This window comes from Callithrix jacchus, chromosome 8 (genome assembly GCF_049354715.1).
Source record: "Callithrix jacchus isolate 240 chromosome 8, calJac240_pri, whole genome shotgun sequence".
In the NCBI taxonomy this organism is placed as follows: Eukaryota; Metazoa; Chordata; class Mammalia; order Primates; family Cebidae; genus Callithrix; species Callithrix jacchus.
Window position 1 is genome coordinate 45183918 of NC_133509.1, and position 20104 is coordinate 45204021.

General features: G+C 46.5%; 1 protein-coding gene and 1 pseudogene across 1 annotated transcript in view; both read right to left on the reverse strand.

Moving 5' to 3' along the window:
• RTF1 (RTF1 homolog, Paf1/RNA polymerase II complex component) overlaps nt 1-10391 on the reverse strand; it is a 70107-nt gene extending 59716 nt beyond the window's left edge. The window contains exon 1 of the mRNA XM_002753521.6: nt 10179-10391. Coding sequence (XP_002753567.3) covers nt 10179-10382 — 204 coding nt within the window. The 5' untranslated portion in view covers nt 10383-10391. The remainder of the gene's footprint in view (nt 1-10178) is intronic.
• Nucleotides 10392-19200: 8809 nt separating this feature from the next.
• Nucleotides 19201-19696, reverse strand: LOC144577346 (zinc finger protein 679 pseudogene; annotated as a pseudogene).
• Nucleotides 19697-20104: the final 408 nt, after the last annotated feature.

A 20104-nucleotide genomic window follows, 5' to 3' on the forward strand; every position in this document is an offset into this window, starting at 1 on the left:
CCTGAACGACAGAGTGAGACTCTGTCTCAGAAAAACAAACAGAGAATTAGCTAGGCATGGTGGCATATGATTATAATCCCAGTACATGAAAATCACTTGAACCCAGGGCAGAAGTTGAAGTGAGCCAAGATGGTATCACTGCACTCCAGCTTAGGCAAAAGAGCGAAACTCCATCTAAAAAAAAAAATTTTTTTTTTTTTTTGGTAGAGAGCAGCTTTCATCATGTTGCCTAGGAACTCCTGAGCTCAAATAATCCTCCCACCTCAGCCTACCAAAGTGCTGGGATTACATGTGTGAGCCACTGTGCCTGGCCCTCAAGCATTATTTTCAACTACCAACTTGATGTCTCCAGTTGGATATCTCATAGTCACTTCAAACTCAAAGTATCCCAGACTGAATGCAGGATCTTCACCTCTAAACCTGCTCCTCCAGCATTCCCCATCTCATGCCAGAGCCTGGCATCAATCCTTGATACTCCTCTTCCCATCCCAATATCTAATCAGTCCTCAGTCTTCAAGTCCTTTCAGTTCTACACACTGAATATTAAGTCCAACCAATTCCACTAACTCATTTCTATAAGGACCATATCCATCCAAGTCAGTTCTTCATTCAATAAATACTGACAGGGTGCATACTGCATATAGGTATTGCTCTAGATGCCAGGGATAGTATAGTGAACACATATACTTACCCTCCTGGAGCTTCCATTCTAATGGAACATATGTTCTCCACCATCTCTCATCTGGACTCCTTTATCTGACACCTAATTAGTGTTCCCCTCCATATTACTCTCCACATAGTCTGGGTAAGGCAAATCTGAAAACATCTTTCAACTTAAAATCCTTCAATGGCTTCCTATTACCGTCAGAATAAAGTCCAAAGTCCTTAACATTGCCAACAAGGCCCTGCCAGTGGCTTTAAATTTCTTTTCTTTCTTTTCTTTTCTTTTTTTTTGACGGAGTCTCACTCTGTCACCCAGGCTTGTGCGACGGTGGATCTTGGCTCACTGCAACCTCCGCCTCCCAGGTTCAAGGGATTCTCATGTCTCAGCCTCCCCAGTGGCTGGGACTACGGGTGTGTGCCCCAACACCGGACTAATTTTTGTATTTTCAGTAGAGACAGGGTTTTGCAATGTTGGCCCGGCTGGCAGAACGCCTGGCCTCATGTGATCCTCCCACCTTGGCCTCCCAAAGTGCTAGGATTACAGGCATGAGCCACTGCACCTGGTCAAAAAACTTTTTTAACTCCAGCCCACAGTAAGACAAATTATACCTCACAACCCAGTATACATGTACATGTACCTATGAGACACACAAATTTCATTACTTATCTTTACTATGTATGACATACTATCTTTACTATGTTTTCTATTCAATTCAATTTTATTTTTACTGCTGGTTGTAGTCTGCTAAACTGACTTCTCCATCCTCAAAGGGTCAAAACAAAATCTACCTCTACAGTTCCATTTGTACTTTTTACTCTTCACGGTGCAACTGGTTATGTTACACTCACTCTGTGCTTCTTTCAGTTTCACAAGGGTTCTAGATCCTTCCCACCTCATTTCTTTTATATATGCTGGTGTCTCAACCATGAACACTCAACACTCTTCCTTTTAATCATCAGTCTTCCAGTCTTCTTTTCCTTAACACATATTCCAGGTTTCAGTTTAAATGTCACTCTCATCAGGCTAGAATAGGGTCCCTGGTAATACTTCCACAGTATTCTTTTTTTTTTGAGACGGAGTTTCGCTCTTGTTACCCAGGCTGGAGTGCAATGGCGCGATCTCGGCTCACCACAACCTCCGCCTCCTGGGTTCAGGCAGTTCTCCTACCTCAGCCTCCTGAGTAGCTGGGATTACAGGCACGCACCACCGTGCCTAGCTAATTTTTTGTATTTTTAGTAGAGATGGGGTTTCACCATGTTGACCAGGATGGTCTCGATCTCGTGACCTCGTGATCCACCAGCCTGGCCTCCCAAAGTGCTGGGATTACAGGCGTGAGCCACAGCGCCCAGCCACTTCCACAGTATTCTTGTCCTTGCTTGGTGGCCTGTAGTGCAATTTTAAGGAAATGAGTCTCTCTGCAATGCCCCCCATCCCATCTCTCTCTCACTCCACTTTACACTCCTTGACGGTGAAAACTGCTTCCATTTTGTTCACCCAATAGCTCTAGTGCCTAACACTGTCTAATACATTAATTGAAAGACGAACAATCAGCCGGAGGCAGTGGCTCATTGCCTGTAATCCCAGCACTCTTGGGAGGTCAAGGCAGGTGGATCACTTGAGGTCAGGAGTTCAAAACCAGCCTGGCCAATGTGGCGAAACCCTGTCTCTACTAAAAATACAAAAAATTAGCTGGGCATGGTGGCGTACACCTGTAGTCCCAGGTATTTGGGAGGCTGAAACATGAGAATCGCTTGAACCCAGAAGGTGAATGTTTTAGTGAGTGGAGACCTCACCACTGCACTCCAGCTTGGGTGACAGAGCGAGACTCCATCACCAAAAAAAAAAAGACAGAAAAAGAAAGATGAACAATCTCTAATTTTGGGGAAACTTACAGCCTAGGAAGAAAGCAATAAACACACCAATAGGACCTGTATCTGAAGATAGGTTTTGTATTTTTCCTAAAAGCCTCACTGTTAAAGCTCCCATGGGACTCACTCTTTGCAAAGAGTGAAATTAACAAGCCAATTATATCAAACTAGATGTAACATTATGACACAAATTAAAATTTTAACAAATTAACACTGACACTTCTCACAAACTCATCTTACATTCAAAATTTGCCTCTGATTAACGTGAAAAACACTACATTAACAAGAAGCACAACTTTTAAATTTCTCAAGTTTTATGGGGAAGGTTTATAGAAGGATACTTTGTAATAATATTATTTTTACATGCAGTATCTGAAAACAGTTCCTAGAAAATACTTAGGGGGTTGGCCAGGGATGGTGGGTCGTGCCTGTAAATCCAGTACTTTGGGAGGCCAAGGTGGGTGGATCACAAAGTCAGCAGTTCAAGACCAGCCTGGTCAAGATGGTGAAACCCCGTCACTACTAAAAATACAAAACTCAGCCAGGTACAATGTCTCATGTCTGTAATCCTAGCACTTTGGGAGACTGAGGCAGGCAGATCACCTTCGGTCAGGAGTTCGAGACCATCCTGGCCAAGATGGTGAAACCCAGTCTCAAAAAAAAAAAAATTACAAAAATTAGCCAGGCGTGATGGTGGGTGCCTGTAATCCCAGCTACTCGGGAGGGTGAGGCAGAGAATTGATTGAATCCAGGAGACATAGTCTGCAGTGAGTCGAGATTGCACCACTGCACTCCAGCCTGGGCGACAGAATGAGACCCTGTCTCAAAAACAAACAAACAAACAAACAAACAAACAAACAAACTTAGGGGGTCTACTTTCTCAAAGATAAATTTAATTATTGCTACTTCAAGTGCGAAAAACAGGACATGACAATATAATCTCCATTTTAAATAAGAAAACTCTAAAATAAAGCATCCCAGTGTGCATATATAGCTCAATTTTTCTTTTTTTAGAAAGGCAGAGTAAAATTTTTATAAATACTGCATTGTACTGATCTGAATTGAGAACTCTGGTTCTTTTATTATCTTGAATGCTTTTCATTTTATAGGACTTAGGCATAAATATTATTCCATATAGAATGATGACATAGAGCCCAGAGGTTTGCCTCAAATTATTCTTTCCCACCGGCACCAACAGCAAGTATCTTGAGATTTCAAAATGTTGAAGAAAGGGTGCAGTCGACATAAGAACAGTGTCACTATCAGGTCAAATGCTAAAAGAAAAGCTTTCAAACTCTCAAACTAGGTCTTAGTTTTAAAAACTTTCAAAGGCCAGGTGCCGGATCACCTGAGGCCAGGAGTTCAAGACCAGTATGGTCAACATGGCAAAACCCCATCTCTACTAAAAATACAAAAAAATTAGCTAAGTGTGGTGGTGGGTGCCTTTAATCCTAGCTACCTAGGAGGCTGTGGCAGGAGAAATGCTTAAACCCAGGAGGTGGAGGCTGCAATGAGTGGAGATCACGCCACTGCATTCCAGCCTGGGCCACAGAGCAAGATTCCATCTCTAAATAAATAAATAAATAAATAAATAAATAAATAAGGCCAAGCGAGGTGGCTCACACCTGTAATCCCGGCACTTTGGGAGGCCAAAGCTTGAGAATCACCTGAGCCCAGGGGTTCAAGACCAGCCTAGGCAAAGTAGTGGGACCCCCATCTCCACAACTGATTTTAAAAATTAGCTGGGTGTGGTGGTGCACATCTGTAGTCCCAGCTACTTGAGAGGCTGAGGTGGAAGGATGACTGAGCTAGAGAGGTCAAGGCTACAGCAGTGAACTGTAATTGTGCCACTGTACTCCAGCCTGGAAGTGAGACCCTGCCACAAACAAACAAACAAAAAAAAGAAAAACAAAAAAAAAGAAAGTTTAAACAAGACAAGGGGTGGGGGAAGGTGGAAAAACAGGCCCCAATAAAAAGCATTCCAGGCCAGGCAGTGGCTCACACCTGTAATCCCAGCACTTTGGGAGGCAGAGGTGGGTGGATCACCTGAGGTGGGTGGATCACCTGAGGTGGGTGGACCACCTGAGGTCGGGAATTCGAGACCAGCCTGACCAACATGGAGAAACCCCGTCTCTACTAAAAATACAAAAATTATCCAGGCATGGCGGCACATGCCTGTAATCCCAGCTACACAGGAGGCTGAGGCAGGAGAATTGCTTGAAGCCAGGAGGTTGAGGCTGCAGTGAGCCAAGATCATGCCATTGTACTCCAGGCTGGGCAACAACAACAACAACAAAAAAAGCACTCCAACAATTCAAACAGCTTCAGAAGAACTAGCAGCCTTGGCCAGGTGGCTCACGCCTGTTATCCTAGCACTTGGGGAGGCCCAGGTGGGTAGATCACTTGAGCTCAGGAGTTCAAGGCCAGCCTGGCCAACATGGTGAAACCCTGTCTCTACTAAAAATACAAAAATTAGCTGGGCACAGTGGTGCATGCTTGAAGTCCCAGCTACTCAGGAGGCTGAGGCAGGAGAATCAACTGAGCCTGGTAGATGCAGGTTGCAGTAGAGATACTGCCACTGCACTCCAGTCTGGGAGACAGGACTGAAACTCTATTTAAATTAAAAATAAATAAATAAATAAAAAGCAATAGCTTTGCCATTTTAAAACCTCCCTGTCGAGTTCTTTTAGTTATACAAGTGCCCTTTTTTCCTTGTCCTTTTTTATTCTTTTGTTTTTGTTTTTGAGATGGGGTCTCATTCTGCTGCCTGAGCTGGAGATAAGTGGTGGGATCCAGCTAACTGCAACTTCAACCTTTCAGGCTCAACAAATCCTCCCACCTCAGCCTCCCAAGTAGATGGGACTACAGTCACACCACCATGCCCAGCTAATTTTTAAATTCTTTTAGAGACGAAGTCTCAGAAAAAAAAATAGAGATAAGGTCTCACTTTGTTGCCTACGCTGATCTCAAACTCCTGGGCTCAAGCGATCCTCCCACCTTGGCCTCCCAAAGTGCTGAGATTACAAGGCACAAGCCACCATGCCTGCCCTATACATGTATACTTAACTTGTAAACTATGGCAGAGAAAACTATTTCTCTCCCAAATTACTTATAATGTGTTACAGAAAAGATTAACTTGCATACAAGCAGTGATCTTAATCACTAACATAAATCATAATTACTTGAACTATACCTGTTACAAATGCAGAGTCCAGACCTCTATTCCCTGAGAGTCTGATTCAGTAAGTCTGGGATGGGAACTGCTGCACCCTCTAACCCCCAACCTACATTTTAAATAAGCTACCCAGGTGGCTTTGGACACCCAGGTCCACCCCCACCACCAGGAAAAACCAGCCTAGAAGGCCCACCTATCTCACCTTCAGTAAGGAATAAATGGGAGGTAAAATTTTTGACATAACGGCTCAGATTCCCATCTGAAAAACCCAGGGACAAAAGGCTTCCTTACTATGTTCCTTTCCACACTAGATACTTGGTGATCTGTCATGGTTTATTCCTTCCACAAGGACCATACGCTAGACAGCAAGTCTAATGTTATACCCTTAGTGAACACTCAGAATTAGATGGAGCAGCCCAAGGTATTTGGGGTAAGAAATATCCAGAATACATTAGGATTCCTAAAGACCCCCAAGCAGGATTGACTGTGAACATCTGCTAAAGGTCTTTTGCGAAAATGTCTAGAGGGCAGAGATCTTCCTCTTTGATTTTTCTGAGAGTCTGGCACAGTGCTGAACAGACAAACAGAAGGCACTGGTGCCCCTGTTAGGATGTGGAGGAAAAGGGAATTTTGATCTGGTTCCCATCTGATAACAAGAATGCCAAAGACGAGCAGAAGGGAAGGAAGTTGAAATTGCTGTTAAAATTTATTAGGTATTACTTACACATTTTACGTTAATTGCTTTTTACAAAAAGATATTTAGAATTGGATTAAATGTTGCAATTCCAACCAGGCATGGTGGCTCACACCTGTAATTCCAGCACTTTGGGAGACCAAGGCAGACAGATCACTTGAGGTCTGGAGTTCAAGACCAGCCTGATCAACAGGGTAAAACCCCATCTCGGCAGGGCGCGGTGGCTCAAGCCTGGAATCCCAGCACTTTGGGAGGCTGAGGCGGGTGGATCATGAGGTCAAGAGATCAAGACCATCCTGGTCACCATGGTAAAACCCCGTCTCTACTAAAAATACAAAAAATTAGCTGGGCATGGTGGTGCGTGCCTGTAATCCCAGCTACTCAGGAGGCTGAGGTAGGAGAATTGCCTGAACCCAGGAGGGGGAGGCTGCGGTGAGCCGAGATCGCACCATTGCACTCCAGCCTGGATAACAAGAGCGAAACTCCGTCTCAAAAAAAAAAAAAACCCATCTCTACTAAAAATACAAAAATTAGCCAGGTGTGGCAGCAGGCACCTACAGTCCCAGCTACTCAGAAGGATGAAGCAGGAGAATTGCTTGAACCCAGGAGGCATAGGTTGCAGTGAGCTGAGATCATGCCACTAACTCCAGCCTAGGCCATAGAACAAGACTCCGTCTCAAAAAAAATTAAAAATAAAGTGGCAATTCTCTCCAGTTCCCACTTTGAAAAAGCTTTTTGTGAATCAGGTAAAATATCTCTACCACAAAAGGAAGCAATCAACTTATTTTATTCATCAGAATTCTGTGGAGAACCACTAAGGATACTAATTTGCAGCTTAGTTCATTCATCATTTGAACAGATGTCCTGAGAGTACTTTACCAAGAAAGCTCCCCAAATAATCCTTTTAACTGATATACTAATTTCCTCTATTCAGTGTACTTTATAAACACGAATTCTAGCACCATGAAAAATGACTGTGAAACATTATTATCATTTTGCAACATGAAAAAATTTAAAACTAACAGATTAAGTTGGTAGAGTAGAAACAGGCTTTGTAGTCATGCAAATTTGGGCTCGAATCCCAATGCTACCACTTATTAGTTGTGTAAATTATTTAACTTTTTCAACCTCTGTTTTCTTTATGTAAGGTAGGGGAAATAATTCCAAATTTACCATAATTTGAAAACCTGACAATGTAAATAATTTAAAGTGCCTACCCTAGGCACTATATAAATGGTAGCCAATGTTATTATCTGAAACATTCACATTTGTAGATCAGAAGATAGAAAAAATTTGATTCGCACAGGTGCAGTGGCTCACACCTGTAATCCAGCACTTTGGGAGGCCAAGGCGGGTGGATCACGAGGTCAGGTGTTTGAGACCAGCCTGGCCAACATGGTGAAACCCTGTTTCTACTAAGAACACAAAAAGTAGCCGGGCATGGTGGCGCGTGCCTGTAATCCCAGCTACTCAGGAGGCTGAGGTAGGAGAATCACTTGAACCCAGGAGGTAGAGGTTACAGTGAGCCAAGACTGTGCCACTGCACTCCAGCCTGGACCAGCCTGGACGACAGAGCGTGACTCCATATAAAATAAAATAAAATAAAATAGACTCTACTCCTTCTAACTGCCAGTCTAAAATTATCTACCAATGAAATTCTTACAGTCAAAATTATACTTTTGATATTTTTCTAAATTTCGGGAGCCTTTCAATATGAACATTTTCAACTCGCCCTTTCAATTCCTATCCCAAAACAAAGTTTCTATTCCTTAGATAGTACTACACAGGCCCCATTACTTCCCCACCTCCCTACTACTATTGTCAAAGCAGTCGTCATTCTATAGTACCTCTCCAGTCCTTTTCTTCTTAAAAGTCCTCCTCTTTTATGTCCTAATACTTCCTTTATTTTTTTTTTTGAGATGTAGTTTCACTCTTGTTGCCCAGGCTGGAGTGCAATAGCGCAATCTCAGCTCACTGCAGCCTCAGCCTCCCAGGTTCAAGGGATTCTCCACCTTGGCCTTCCAAGCAGCTGGGATTACAGGCATAGGCCACCACGCCAGGCTAATTTTGTATTTTTATTTTTATTGTTTTATTTTATTTTATTTATTTATTTTGAGACAGAGTCTCGCTCTGTTGCCCAGGCTGGAGTGCAGTGGTGTGATCTCAGCTCACTGCAACCTCCGCCTCCTGGGTTCAAACAACTCTCCTGCCTCAGCCTCCTGAGTAGCTGGGACTGTACAGGTGCACACGACCATGTCCAGCTAATTTCTGTAATTTTAGTAGAAACGGGGTTTCACCATATTGGTCAGGCTGGTCTCAAATTCCTGACCTCAGGTGATCCACCTACTTCGGCCTCCCAAAGTGCTGGGATTACAGGTGTGAGCCACCACACCCAGCCTAATTTTGTAGTTTTAGTAGAGACAGGGTTTCTCCATGTTGGTCAAGCTGGTCTCCAGCTCCTGACCTCAGGTGATCCATCCGTCTGGGCCTCTCAAAGTGCTGTCATCTCAGGCGTTTCAGTAACCTCGCCTGGCCCCTAATACTTTTAAACTGAGACCTCTGGCCTCATACAAAAGACCACCAGGTAGCTAATTATAGAAAAACTTTATAATTAGTAAATGCTTGCACTGCCATCAATTCTTACAAACACTTGATCCTTACAATAAACCAATTAGATACACAAGGCTGATGTTACATCTTCATTTTACATTTAAGACCAAAGTTATATAGCTGGGAAAGAGCATAAGCCCAGAATAGAATTCAAATTTTCAGCATCCAAGTTCAGAACTCTTTTTACTCAAAAGCTACTATCTGCTGCATATTCTTTCCTTACATCATTTGCTCATTAAACATAAGCAGACCATCTTTGTATCTCCTGGTATCAATAGCTCACTGCTACAAAGAGCAGCTTCCTCCCTATAATATTTTCTAGAGTATATAAATAGTTCAACCCCAAGACACTGAGGCCAAAAGTTACTTTCAGTGCTTCCTTACACAGTCTTCAAGTAAGAAAGAATTCTGGGAAGCTGCATGAAAGGGCCAAGAGGAGGCCCTGTGCACAGTCCCTCCATTTCGCCCTACATAGTTCTCTGTTACTTCCAGTATCTGCCCTCCTTCCTCCACCCAAGAGTGTTTTCTTGGGTCTGACACCCCAACAGGGGCCCTTCTCAAACACAAACGACCCTGGTCGCCAAATAAACTCGTGCCCACAGCTAAGTCTTCCTTGCCAAACACGGCAGAGAATCCTAGGAACATTTACAGGAGTGTCCTTTCTCTCTGTCTACATCCCTTGTCCGAAAAACTTCATCTTCCAGAGTCCGCATCTTCTTGGCCCTCGCCCCTCACTGACCCATGCGCACCCTTCCATCTCCTGCAAAACCTCCCAGCCGCCCAGGTTGGCGGGCGATACTTCCTATCTCTCCCAGCCCGGATCTCCTGGACTGCAGCCCGCCGCCCCGATCTGGCTCCGGCAGATCACGGCCCCTTTGGCTACCCCGGAGCCCGAGGCCCAACAGCCCGGTCCCTGCCCCGCCGCCCAGCCGCCCCGCCTCCCCGCCCAAGGCGCCAAGTCCTCCGGACTCCGTCTCCAGGCCCAGGCCAGTCTCCAAGGCCCCGCACGCCCCGGGAAGAGACGAAAGGGGCTGCAGCGACGCACAGGGCACAGGGTGAGCCGGGCGTTCGGGTGGGAAGGCTCCAGGCCCGGCCGGCTCCCGTCTCCCGCGGCCCGGACTCAGCCCTCTGGCTTCGCCGGCCCGCGCCTCAGCGGCCTGCCCTCACCTGATCCAGGTTCTCGTCGCTGCCGCTGTCCTCTGTGTCCGAGTCGATCACGACACGGCCTTTCCGCTTCTTTACCATGGTGGTCCCCCGGCTCCCACGCCGGACGCCGCCCGGACTCCCCTCTTGCCCGCCTGCTAGTGGGACCGCCACTGCTGCCGCCGCCGCCACCGCCGCCGCTCGACCGACACAAAGGCGACCGCGCATGCGCGCTCCGCTCCGCCCCCTGGCCCCGCCCCCTTCTCGTCGCACGCCGTTCGCCGGCCCCTGGTGCCCCGCCCTTCCCCGCCCCCGACGCAACGTGAGAGGCGGGACCTTGCACCCTCCCGGGTTCCCGGCAGAGAATGTTGGTGGCTTTCCCCGCGACGGCTCCGGAGTCCTTGACTGTGTCTCTACTACGGAACCGAAGTTCGGTGGTGTCTATCTATCGGAGATTGGAGCCGCAAGAATGAAGGTCCTCTCTGAGGGGGCTCTCGTGTCTGCTGCCTTTCAACTGTCCAACGCTGATGGCGCGTAGGGGGCGACTTCAGGGGTCGACCGCCTGGAAGACATGAGTCGCCTGGAACACGCGGTGGGCACCGGTTGTGGCTGTAGCATGCTGATCGGGTACTGTAAGAGTGACAGCTGAGCTGGGAGCCGGAGAATGCATCTGAGTTACCCACAAGGACAGTAGTGTTGCACGCAGAGAACGCATAGGCAAATGGCCCAGCGATGGTGATGAAGTTGGGTTCGGAGAACTGAAGTTAGTTATGGCCAGAGCAGAGATTGTGGGTGGGGATAGTCGAGAACGAGGGTGAAGAGGGACTCGGCGACCGCATCATTCAGAACCTAATAAGTAAGCTGAATTACGGAGTTTGAAATTGAGTATTGGAAGACTTTATTGATTGATTGATTGATTGAGACGGAGTTTCGCCCTTGTTACCCAGGCTGGAGTGCAATGGCGCGATCTCGGCTCACCGCAACCTCCGCCTCCTGGGTTCAGTCAATTCTCCTGCCTCAGCCTCCTGAGTAGCTGGGATTACAGGCCCGCGCCACCGTGCCCAGCTAATTCTTTTGTATTTTTAGTAGAGATGGGGTTTCACCATGTTGACCAGGATGGTCTCCATCTCTTGACCTCGTGATCCACCCGCCTCGGCCTCCCAAAGTGCTGGGATTACAGGTGTGAGCCACCGAGCCCGGCCCTGTATTGGAAGACTTTAAGAACCACGTGATTTGATTTGTGTGGGTTCTTGTTTTTTTTTCTCTTCTATATATATATATATATATATTTTTTTTTTTTTTTTTTTTTTTTTTTGAGACAGAGTCTCACTCTGTCACCAGGCACCAGGCTGGAGTGCAGTGGTGCGACCTCGGCTCACTGCAACCTCCACCTCCCGGGTTCAAGGAATTCTTCTGCCTCAGCCTCCCGAGTAGCTGGGACTACAGGCGCGTGCCACCACACCCAGCTAATTTTTTTGTATTTTTAGTAGAGACGAGGTTTAACCATGTTGGCCAGGATGGTCTCGATCTCTTGACCTCATGATCCACCAGCCTTGGCCTCCCAAAGTGCTCGGATTACAGGTCTTCTTCTTCTTCTTCTTCTTCTTCTTCTTCTTTTTTTTTTTTTTTAACATTTAAGGCCTGAAGTGGAAGTGTTCTTGTTTTTTAATAGAGACAGGGGTCTCTCTGTGTTGCTCAGGCTGGTCTCGAACTCCTGGGCTCAAAGGATCCTCCCGCCTCGGCCTCCCAAATTGCTGGGATTACAGGCCACCGTGCCACCATGCCCAGCCTGATTTGTGTGTTTTTTTGTTTGTTTGTTTGTTTGTTTGTTTTGAGACAGACTTTCGCTGTTGCCCAGGCTGGAGTGCAATGGCCTGGTCTCGGCTCACTGTGACCTCCGCCTCCCAGGTTGAAATGATTCTCCTGGCTCAGCCTCCGGGGTAGCTGAGATTACAGGCGCCCGCCACCACTCCCAGCTGTGGAATTAAATACATTAGTGCCCAGTGTGCTGCCACTTAGCTTGAAAAGGTGTTCAGGATTAAGATAAAGAAAATAACCTAGGCTGGGCGCAGTGGCTCACACCTGTAATCCCAGCAGTTTGGAATGCCAAAGTGGGTGGATCACTTGAGGTCAGGAGTTCAAGACCATCCTGACCAACGTGGTGAAATTCCACCTCTCCAAAAATACAAAAATTAGCTGTGGGTTGTGGGGGGCATCTGTAATCCCAGCTGCTGTGGAGGCTGAGGCATGAGAATCACTGAACCTGGGAGGCAGAGGTTGTAACGAGCCCAGATCACACCAGTGTACTCCAGCCTGGGCAACAGAGCAAGACCCTGTCTCAAAAAAACAAAACAATATAAACTACAGCTATCTCCTTACCCTAGAAAAGTTTTCCTACAATTTAGCCCCTAGACTTTTCACCCCAAACATATCCTTGGAACTGAGCCTATGGCCAAGGTGACCTCAAATCACCAACCCAGCTTCCCTATGTCTAGACACCCTGAAGCCTGGTGCCCTTCTAGAGGACCCTCTTTAAATGTGTTAATACACAGAATTGCTAAAAAGAAAGCCATAACATAGTCAGTGGCCCTTGAGTGAAATTAATAAAGGTATGTTTGGGAGGCTGAGGCAGGAGAACTGCTTAAACCTGGGAGGCGGAGGTTGCAGTGAGCTAAGATCGCGCCACTGCACTCCAGCCTGGCACCTGGCAACACAGCGAGACTGTCATTCATAAATAAATAAATAAATGCATACATACATAAAGTATGCTATTTGAGTAAAATCTGTTGAGTTTTCTGCAAGGGGTTTTCTAATGATCTACAGACTGAAGTTAGTCCGTATTGAGATTAATCAATGTCTATATTTAGTGAATAAACATCCTGTGCTTTAAACTCACTCTTGTCCCAGAGAACCCAACCAGTGAAAGTTTCTAATTAGTAAAATGAGGATAATGATAGTATCTGTCTTTTTGGGTTCTTATAAGGTGTAAGTTACAAAGCATGCATGGTGGCACGAGCCTATGGTCCCAGTTACTTGGGAGGCTAAGGTGGAAGGATCATTTGAGCCCAGGAATGCCAATTCAGCCTTGGCAACATAGAGAAACCACGTCTCAAAAAATGGGCTGGCCCTGGTGGCTCACGCCTGTAATCCAAGCACTTTGGAGGCCGAGGCAGGTGGATCACCTGAGATCGGGAGTTCAAGACCAGCCTGACCAACATGGTGAAACCCCATCTTTAAAAAAGAAAAAAAGAAGAAGAAAATAATAATAATAATAAATTAGGCCAGGCTCCATGGCTCACACCTGTAATCCTAGAACTTTGGGAAGCCAATGCAGTAGGCTCACTTGATGTCAGGAGTTTGAGACCTGCCTGGCTGACATGGTGAAACCCCAATCTCTACTGAAAATACAAAAATTAGCCTGGTATGGTGGTGCATACCTGTAATCCCAGCTACTTGGGGGGCTGAAACAGGAGAATCACTTGAACACGGGAAGCAGAGTTTGCAGTGAGCCAAGATCACACCATTGTACCCCAGCCTGGGGGACAAGAGCGAAACTCCATCTCAAAAAAATGAAAGTTAATACTTGTCTCGATCACTTTCCAACTGGTTGATCTCGGGTAGGTTATTTAATCTCTCTATGCCTAAGATTCATCAACTGTAAATCAGGATAAGTTCACAGGGTCACTTTATAGACAAAATGAATAATTGCACGTTAAATGCTATAAAAATGCATGACAAAAATAATGAAAAAAAATACATGTAAAAGAGTACTTAGAATACTTGCTGGCAAACAGTAAACAATAAATGCCAGGTATACTTATTACACTTTTGGGAGAGAGACTGCACTGAGAAGGGGTTAGAAATGGGAGATTTTCGGTGGGCATAGTGGCTTACGCCTGTAATCCAAGCACTTTGGAGGCCAAGGTGAGCGGATCTCCTGAGGTCAAGAGTTGACCAGCCTGACCAACATGGTGAAACCCCGTCTTTAAAGAAATAAGAAGAAGAAGAAGAAATAAGGAATGGGATATTTTTATTTTGTACATTTTTTTTTCCACTGAGGCTCGCTCTGTTGCCAGGCTAGAGTGCAGTGGCACAATCTCGGCTCACTGCAACCTCCACCTCCAGGGTTCAGGCGATTCTCGTGCCTCAAGCTACCAAGTAGCTGGGATTGCAGGCGCTCACCACCAACGCCTGGCTACTTTTTGCATTTTCTGTAGAGACAGGGTTTCACCATGTTGACCAGGATTGAATTCCTGACCTCAGGTGATCAGCCCACCTTGGCTTCCCAAAGTACTGGGATTATAGGTGTGAGCCACTGCGCCTGGCCCCAGCTAATTTTTGTATTTTTTTGTAGAGACAGGGTTTCACCATGTTGACCAGGATGGTCTCAAACTCCTAACCTCAGGTGATCCACCTGTCTCTGCCACCCAAAGTGTTGGGATTACAGGCATAAGCTATTGTGCCCGTCCTAACTTTCGTTTGTGTGTGCTGTTGTTGTTTGTGAGACAAAGTCTCACTCTGTCACCCATGCTGGACTACAGTGGTGCAGTCTCGGCTCCCTTTACAACCTCTGCCTCCCGGGTTCAATTGATTCTCCTGCCTCAGCCTCCCAAGTAGCTGGTACTACAGGCATGCACCACCACACCAAGCTAATTTTTGTATTTTTAGTGGAGATGGGGGTCTCACCATGTTGGCCACGATAGTCTCTATCTCTTGACCTCGTCATCCGCCCGCCTTCACCTCCCAAAGTGCTGGGATTACAGGCATGAGCCACCGTGCCCAGCCTTTTATTTTGTACTTTATATACTTTGGTGCTGTTTGAGCTCTATAATGAGTATGAATTTTTTTTTTTTTTTTTTGAGACAGAGTTTTGCTCTTGTCGCCCAGGCTGCAATGCAGTGGCAAGATCTCAGCTTACTGCAACCTCCACCTCCCTAGTTCAAGCGGTTCTCCTGCCTCAGCCTCCCTAGTAGCTGGGATTACAGGCGCCACCACCACACCCAGCTGGTTTTTGTTTTTGTTTGAAATAGAGACAGGGTTTCACCATGTTGGCCAGTCTGGTCTTGAACTCCTCACCTCAGGTGATCCACCCACCTCACCCTTACCAAAGTGCTGGGATTACAGGTGTGAGCCACTGCACCTGGCCAAGTATGAATTTTTTATCAATGATTTTTTAATATTTTTGGAGTAATAGAATGTCTTCCTAATTAGAAAAATGAGTCCAGGCCAAATGCAGTGGGTCACACAGGCAAAAATTAGCTGGGTGTGGGTGTCACATGTCTGTAATCCCAGCTACTTGGGAGGTTGAGACAGGAGAATTGCTTGAACCCAGGGAGCAGAGGTTGCAGTGAACCAAGATGGTACCACTGCACTCCAGCCTGGGTGACAGAGTAAGAATCCCTCTAAAAAAAAAAAAAGTGGGGGGGCTCACGGTTGTAATCCCAGCACTTTGGGAGGCCAAGGCAGGCAGATCACCTGAGGTTGGAAGTTTGAGACCAGCTTGACTATCATGGAAAGCCCTGTCTTTACTAAAAATACAAAAATTAGCTGGGCATGGTGGCGCCTGCCTGTCATCCCAGCTACTCAGGAGGCTGAGGCAGAACTGCTTGAACCTGGAAGGCGGAGGCTGCAGTGAGCTGAGATTGCGCCATTGTACTCCAGCCTGGACAAGGAGACCAAAACTCCATTTCAAAAAAAAAAAAAAAAGCTAGGTGCAGTGGCTCTTGCCTGTAATCCCAGCACTTTGGAGTGCTGTGGCAACATCTTGGTTCACTGTGGCACCCACGCTGAAGTGCAGTGGCACCATCTTGATTCACTGCAACCTCTGTTCCCTGGGTTCAAGCAATTCTCCTGTCTCAACCTCCCAAGTAGCTGGGATTGCAGACATGTGACACCCACACCCAGCTAATTTTTGGGAGGCCCAGGCAGGTGGATCATGAGGTCAAGAGATTGAAACCATCCTGGCTAACATGGTGAAATCCCATCTCTACTAAAAATACAGAAAATTAGTTGGGCATGGTGGCGTGTGCCTGTAGTATCAGCTACTTGGGAGGCTGAGGCAGGAGAATCGTTTGAAGCCAGGAGGTGGAGGTTGCAGTGAGCCGAAGTTGCACCACTGCACTCCAGCCTGGGTGACAGAGCAAGAGTCTGTCTCAAAAAATAAAAAATAATAATAAAATAAAAATAAAGTATTAAAGAGGCAGAAGCAATGGGGATAAATGAAGGGTATAGTGAGATGTGTTAAGAAAATATGGCCAGGCGCAGTGGTTTATGCCTGTAATCCCAGCACTTTGGGAGGCCAATGCAGATGGATCACATGAGGTCAGTAGTTACAGACCAGCCTGGCCAAGATGGTGAAACCCTATCTCTACTAAAAACACAAAAATTAGCCAGGTGGGGTGGTAGGCACCTGTAATCCCAGCTACTCAGGAGGCTGAGGCAGGAGAATCACTTGAACCAGGGAGGCGGAGGTTGCAGTGAGCTGACATCATGCCACTGCAATCCAGCCTGGCCTACAGAGCGAGACTCCATCTCAATAAAAATAAAATAAAAGAGGGCTGGGCAAGGTGGCTCACGCCTGTAATCCCAGCACTTTGGGAGGCTGAGGCAGATGGATCACCTGAAGTCAGGAGTTTGAAACCAGCCTGACCAACATGGATAAACCACATCTCTACTAAAAATACAAAATTAGACAGGCATGGTAGCACATGCCTGTATCCCAGCCACTCAGGAGGCTGAGGCAGGAGAATCACTTAAACCCAGGAGGTGAAGGTTGTGGTGAGCCAAGATTGAGCCATTGCACTCCAGCCTGGGAAACAAGAGTGAAACCCTGTCTCCAAAAAAAAAAAAGGCTAGGCACAGTGGCTCACACCTGTAATCCCAGCACTTTGGGGGCCAAGGCAAGTGGATCACCTGAGGTCAGGAGTTCCAGACCATCCTGGCCAACATGGTGAAACCCCGTATCTAGAAAAATACAAAAAATTAGCTGGGCATGGTGGTGAAAACCTGTAACCTCAGCTACTTGGGAGGCTGAGGCAGGAGAATCACTTGAACCTGGGAGGAGGAGGTTGCAGTGAGCCGAGATTGTGCCATTGCACTCCAGCCTGGGCAACAGGAGCAAAACTTTTGTCTCAAAATAAATATAAAGGCTGGGCACAGTGGCTCACGCCTGTAATCCCAGCATTTTGGAAGTCCGAGGCGGGTGGATCACCTGAGGTCAGGAGTTCACAACCAGCCTGACCACCCCGTCTCTACTAAAAATATGAAATTAGCTGGGTGTGGTGGTGCATACCTGTTATCCCAGCTACTCGGGAGGCTGAGGCAGGAGAATGTCTTGAATCTGGGAGGCAGAGGTTGTGGTGAGCCGAGATCACGCCATTGCACTCCAGCCTGGGCAACAAGAATGAAACTCTGTCTCAAAAAAAACAAAAAAACAAAACCAAAAAAAAACAAGAGTGGAACCTCGAGAAAGTTGCATCACAAGTCCAGATGCTGTGGCTCACGCCTGTAATCCTAGTTCTCTGTGAGGCAAAGGCAGGTGGGGCTTCACTTGAGGTCAGGAGTTTGAGACCAGCTTGGTAAACATGGCAAAACCCAGTCTCTACTAAAAATACAAAAATTAGCCAGGTGTGGTGGGGCACACCTGTAATCCCAGCTACTCAGGTGGCTGAGACAGGAGAATCACTTGAACCAGTGAGGCATGGGTTACAGTGAGCCAGGATTGCACCACTGCACTGTAGCCTGAGAGACAGCAAGACTGTCTCAAAAAACAACAAAAAAGGAAAGTTGCATCACCTAAAGCAAAGGAGTCAAGAAAAGGAAGCAAACAGGGCCAGATGATACAGGAAAGTCAAATAAGGTAAGAACTGAGAGGAAACAATGGATATGGCAGTAATTAGTGAACTTGGCATGGGAAACAATTCTTGTCCTGTCATCAAGGCTAAGGAATAAATGGAAGATGAAAGAGTACAACCGTGACTGTGGCCTATACTTTCATAAGCCTGGCTCTGGCTGGGCACAGTGGCTCACATCTGTAATCTCAAAAATTTGGGAGTCCTAGGCAGGAGGATCACTTGTGAGGAGTTCAAGACCAGCCTCGGCTACGTAAGGAGACCCCCCCGCCATCTCTACAAAAGGAAGGAAGGGAGGGAGGGAGGGAGGGAGGGAGAAGGAAAGGAGAAAGAAAGAAAGGAAAGAAGAAGAAAGAAAGAAAGAGGAGAGAGGAGAGAAAGAGCAAGCCAGGTGTGGTGTTGGGCACCTATAGTCGCAGCATTTTTGTAGCCCAGGCTGGAGTGTAGTGATGCAATCTTGGCTCACTGCAACTTCTGCCTCTCTGGTTCAAGAGATCCTCCTGCCTCAGCCTCTGAGTTGGGATTACAAGCGTCTGCCAACAGGCCCAGATAATTTTTGTATTTTTAGTAGAGACGGGTTTTCACCATATTGACCAGGTTGGTCTGGAACTCCTGACCTCCAGTGATCCACCCACCTTAGCCTCCCAAAGTGCTGAGATTACAGGCATGAGCCACCAAACCCAGCACATTTCCTCTCATTGTAGCACAATTACCCCAATATTGTTTGGGGAACCACTTTTCCTCCATTCTCAATCAAATGATTTGGGTGTGATTAAATCCATCCTTAAGAGTTGTGCTATTTTTTTTTTAACTAACTTATCCATCTTTATTTCTGGATGGTAGGGGCTTTTACAGACACTGGTTCCTGTCTCACATTACATAAAGTTCTGAAAGAAATAATGGTATTCTTTCAAATGACAGTTTGAGTCTGCTGAGACTAAGTTTTACAGCAGCAAAAAGACTGGCATCACAGATGGGAAACAATTGTAGCAAATGATTATTGGTTATTAAGAAGAAACATGAATAGGCTGAGTGTGATGGCTCATACTTGTAATCCTAGCACTTTGGAAAACCGAGGTAGGTGGATCACCTGAGGTCAGGAGTTTGAGACCAGCCTAGGCAACATGGTGAAACCTTGTCTCTACTAAAAATCAAAATTAGCTGAGCATTGTGGCAGGCGCTTGTAATCCCAGCTATGTGGGAGGCTGAGACAGGAGAATCACTTGAATCTGGGAGGCGGAAGCTGCAGTGAGCTGAGACCATGCCACAGCACTCCAGCCTGGGTGACAGGGGCAAAACTCTGGGGGTTCAGCTACCATCTCATGTCTTTTCACATTCCAAGGCTCTTTTCCTTGCTCCAGACAGGTGATCATATCTTGCATAGAGGCAGCAATACTCAGGAAGACCAGGTTTCTGTAGTTCTCTAACATCACATCCGTATATAAATTCTGCTGTGAAGTGTCCAGGCATTGCCACTCCTCCAGAGAGAATTCTGCGGCCATATCTTTAAATGTCAACACTCCCATTTCTAGGCTTCCAGGGTGCCCTGGCATCTTAGTTGTGGATCTCCAGTACCAGCAGGTCACTGGGCCACAGAGATTGGGCCTCTAGGAGCAGAGGACACAAAACAGCGAAGACGAAACCCGGAGCTCCAGCTGCAGCAAGAAACAAACCTGCCACCATATTCTGGAAGCCCTGCTAACTGGTTTTATCCAATCAGCATATCTCACCTCTCTGGCCCTAGGGATTGGTTCAGAAATTTGCCTTTTTTTTGTTTTTGTTTGTTTGTTTTGAGACAGTCTCGTTCTGTCTCCCAGGCTGGAGTGAAGTGGTGCCATCTCGGCTCACTGCCACCTCTGTCTTCCGGGTTCAAGCAATTCTCCAGCCTTAGCCTCTGGAATAGCTGGGATTACAGATGTTCACCAATATGTCTGGCTAATTTTTTGTATTTTTGGTAGAGATGGGGTTTCACCATGCTGTCCAGGCTAGTCTCTAACTCCTGACCTCAAGTGATCTGCGTGCCTCAGCCTCCCAAAGTGCTGGGATTACACGCATGAGCCACCACACCCAGCCAGGTTTCAGTTTTTTTTTTTTTTTTTT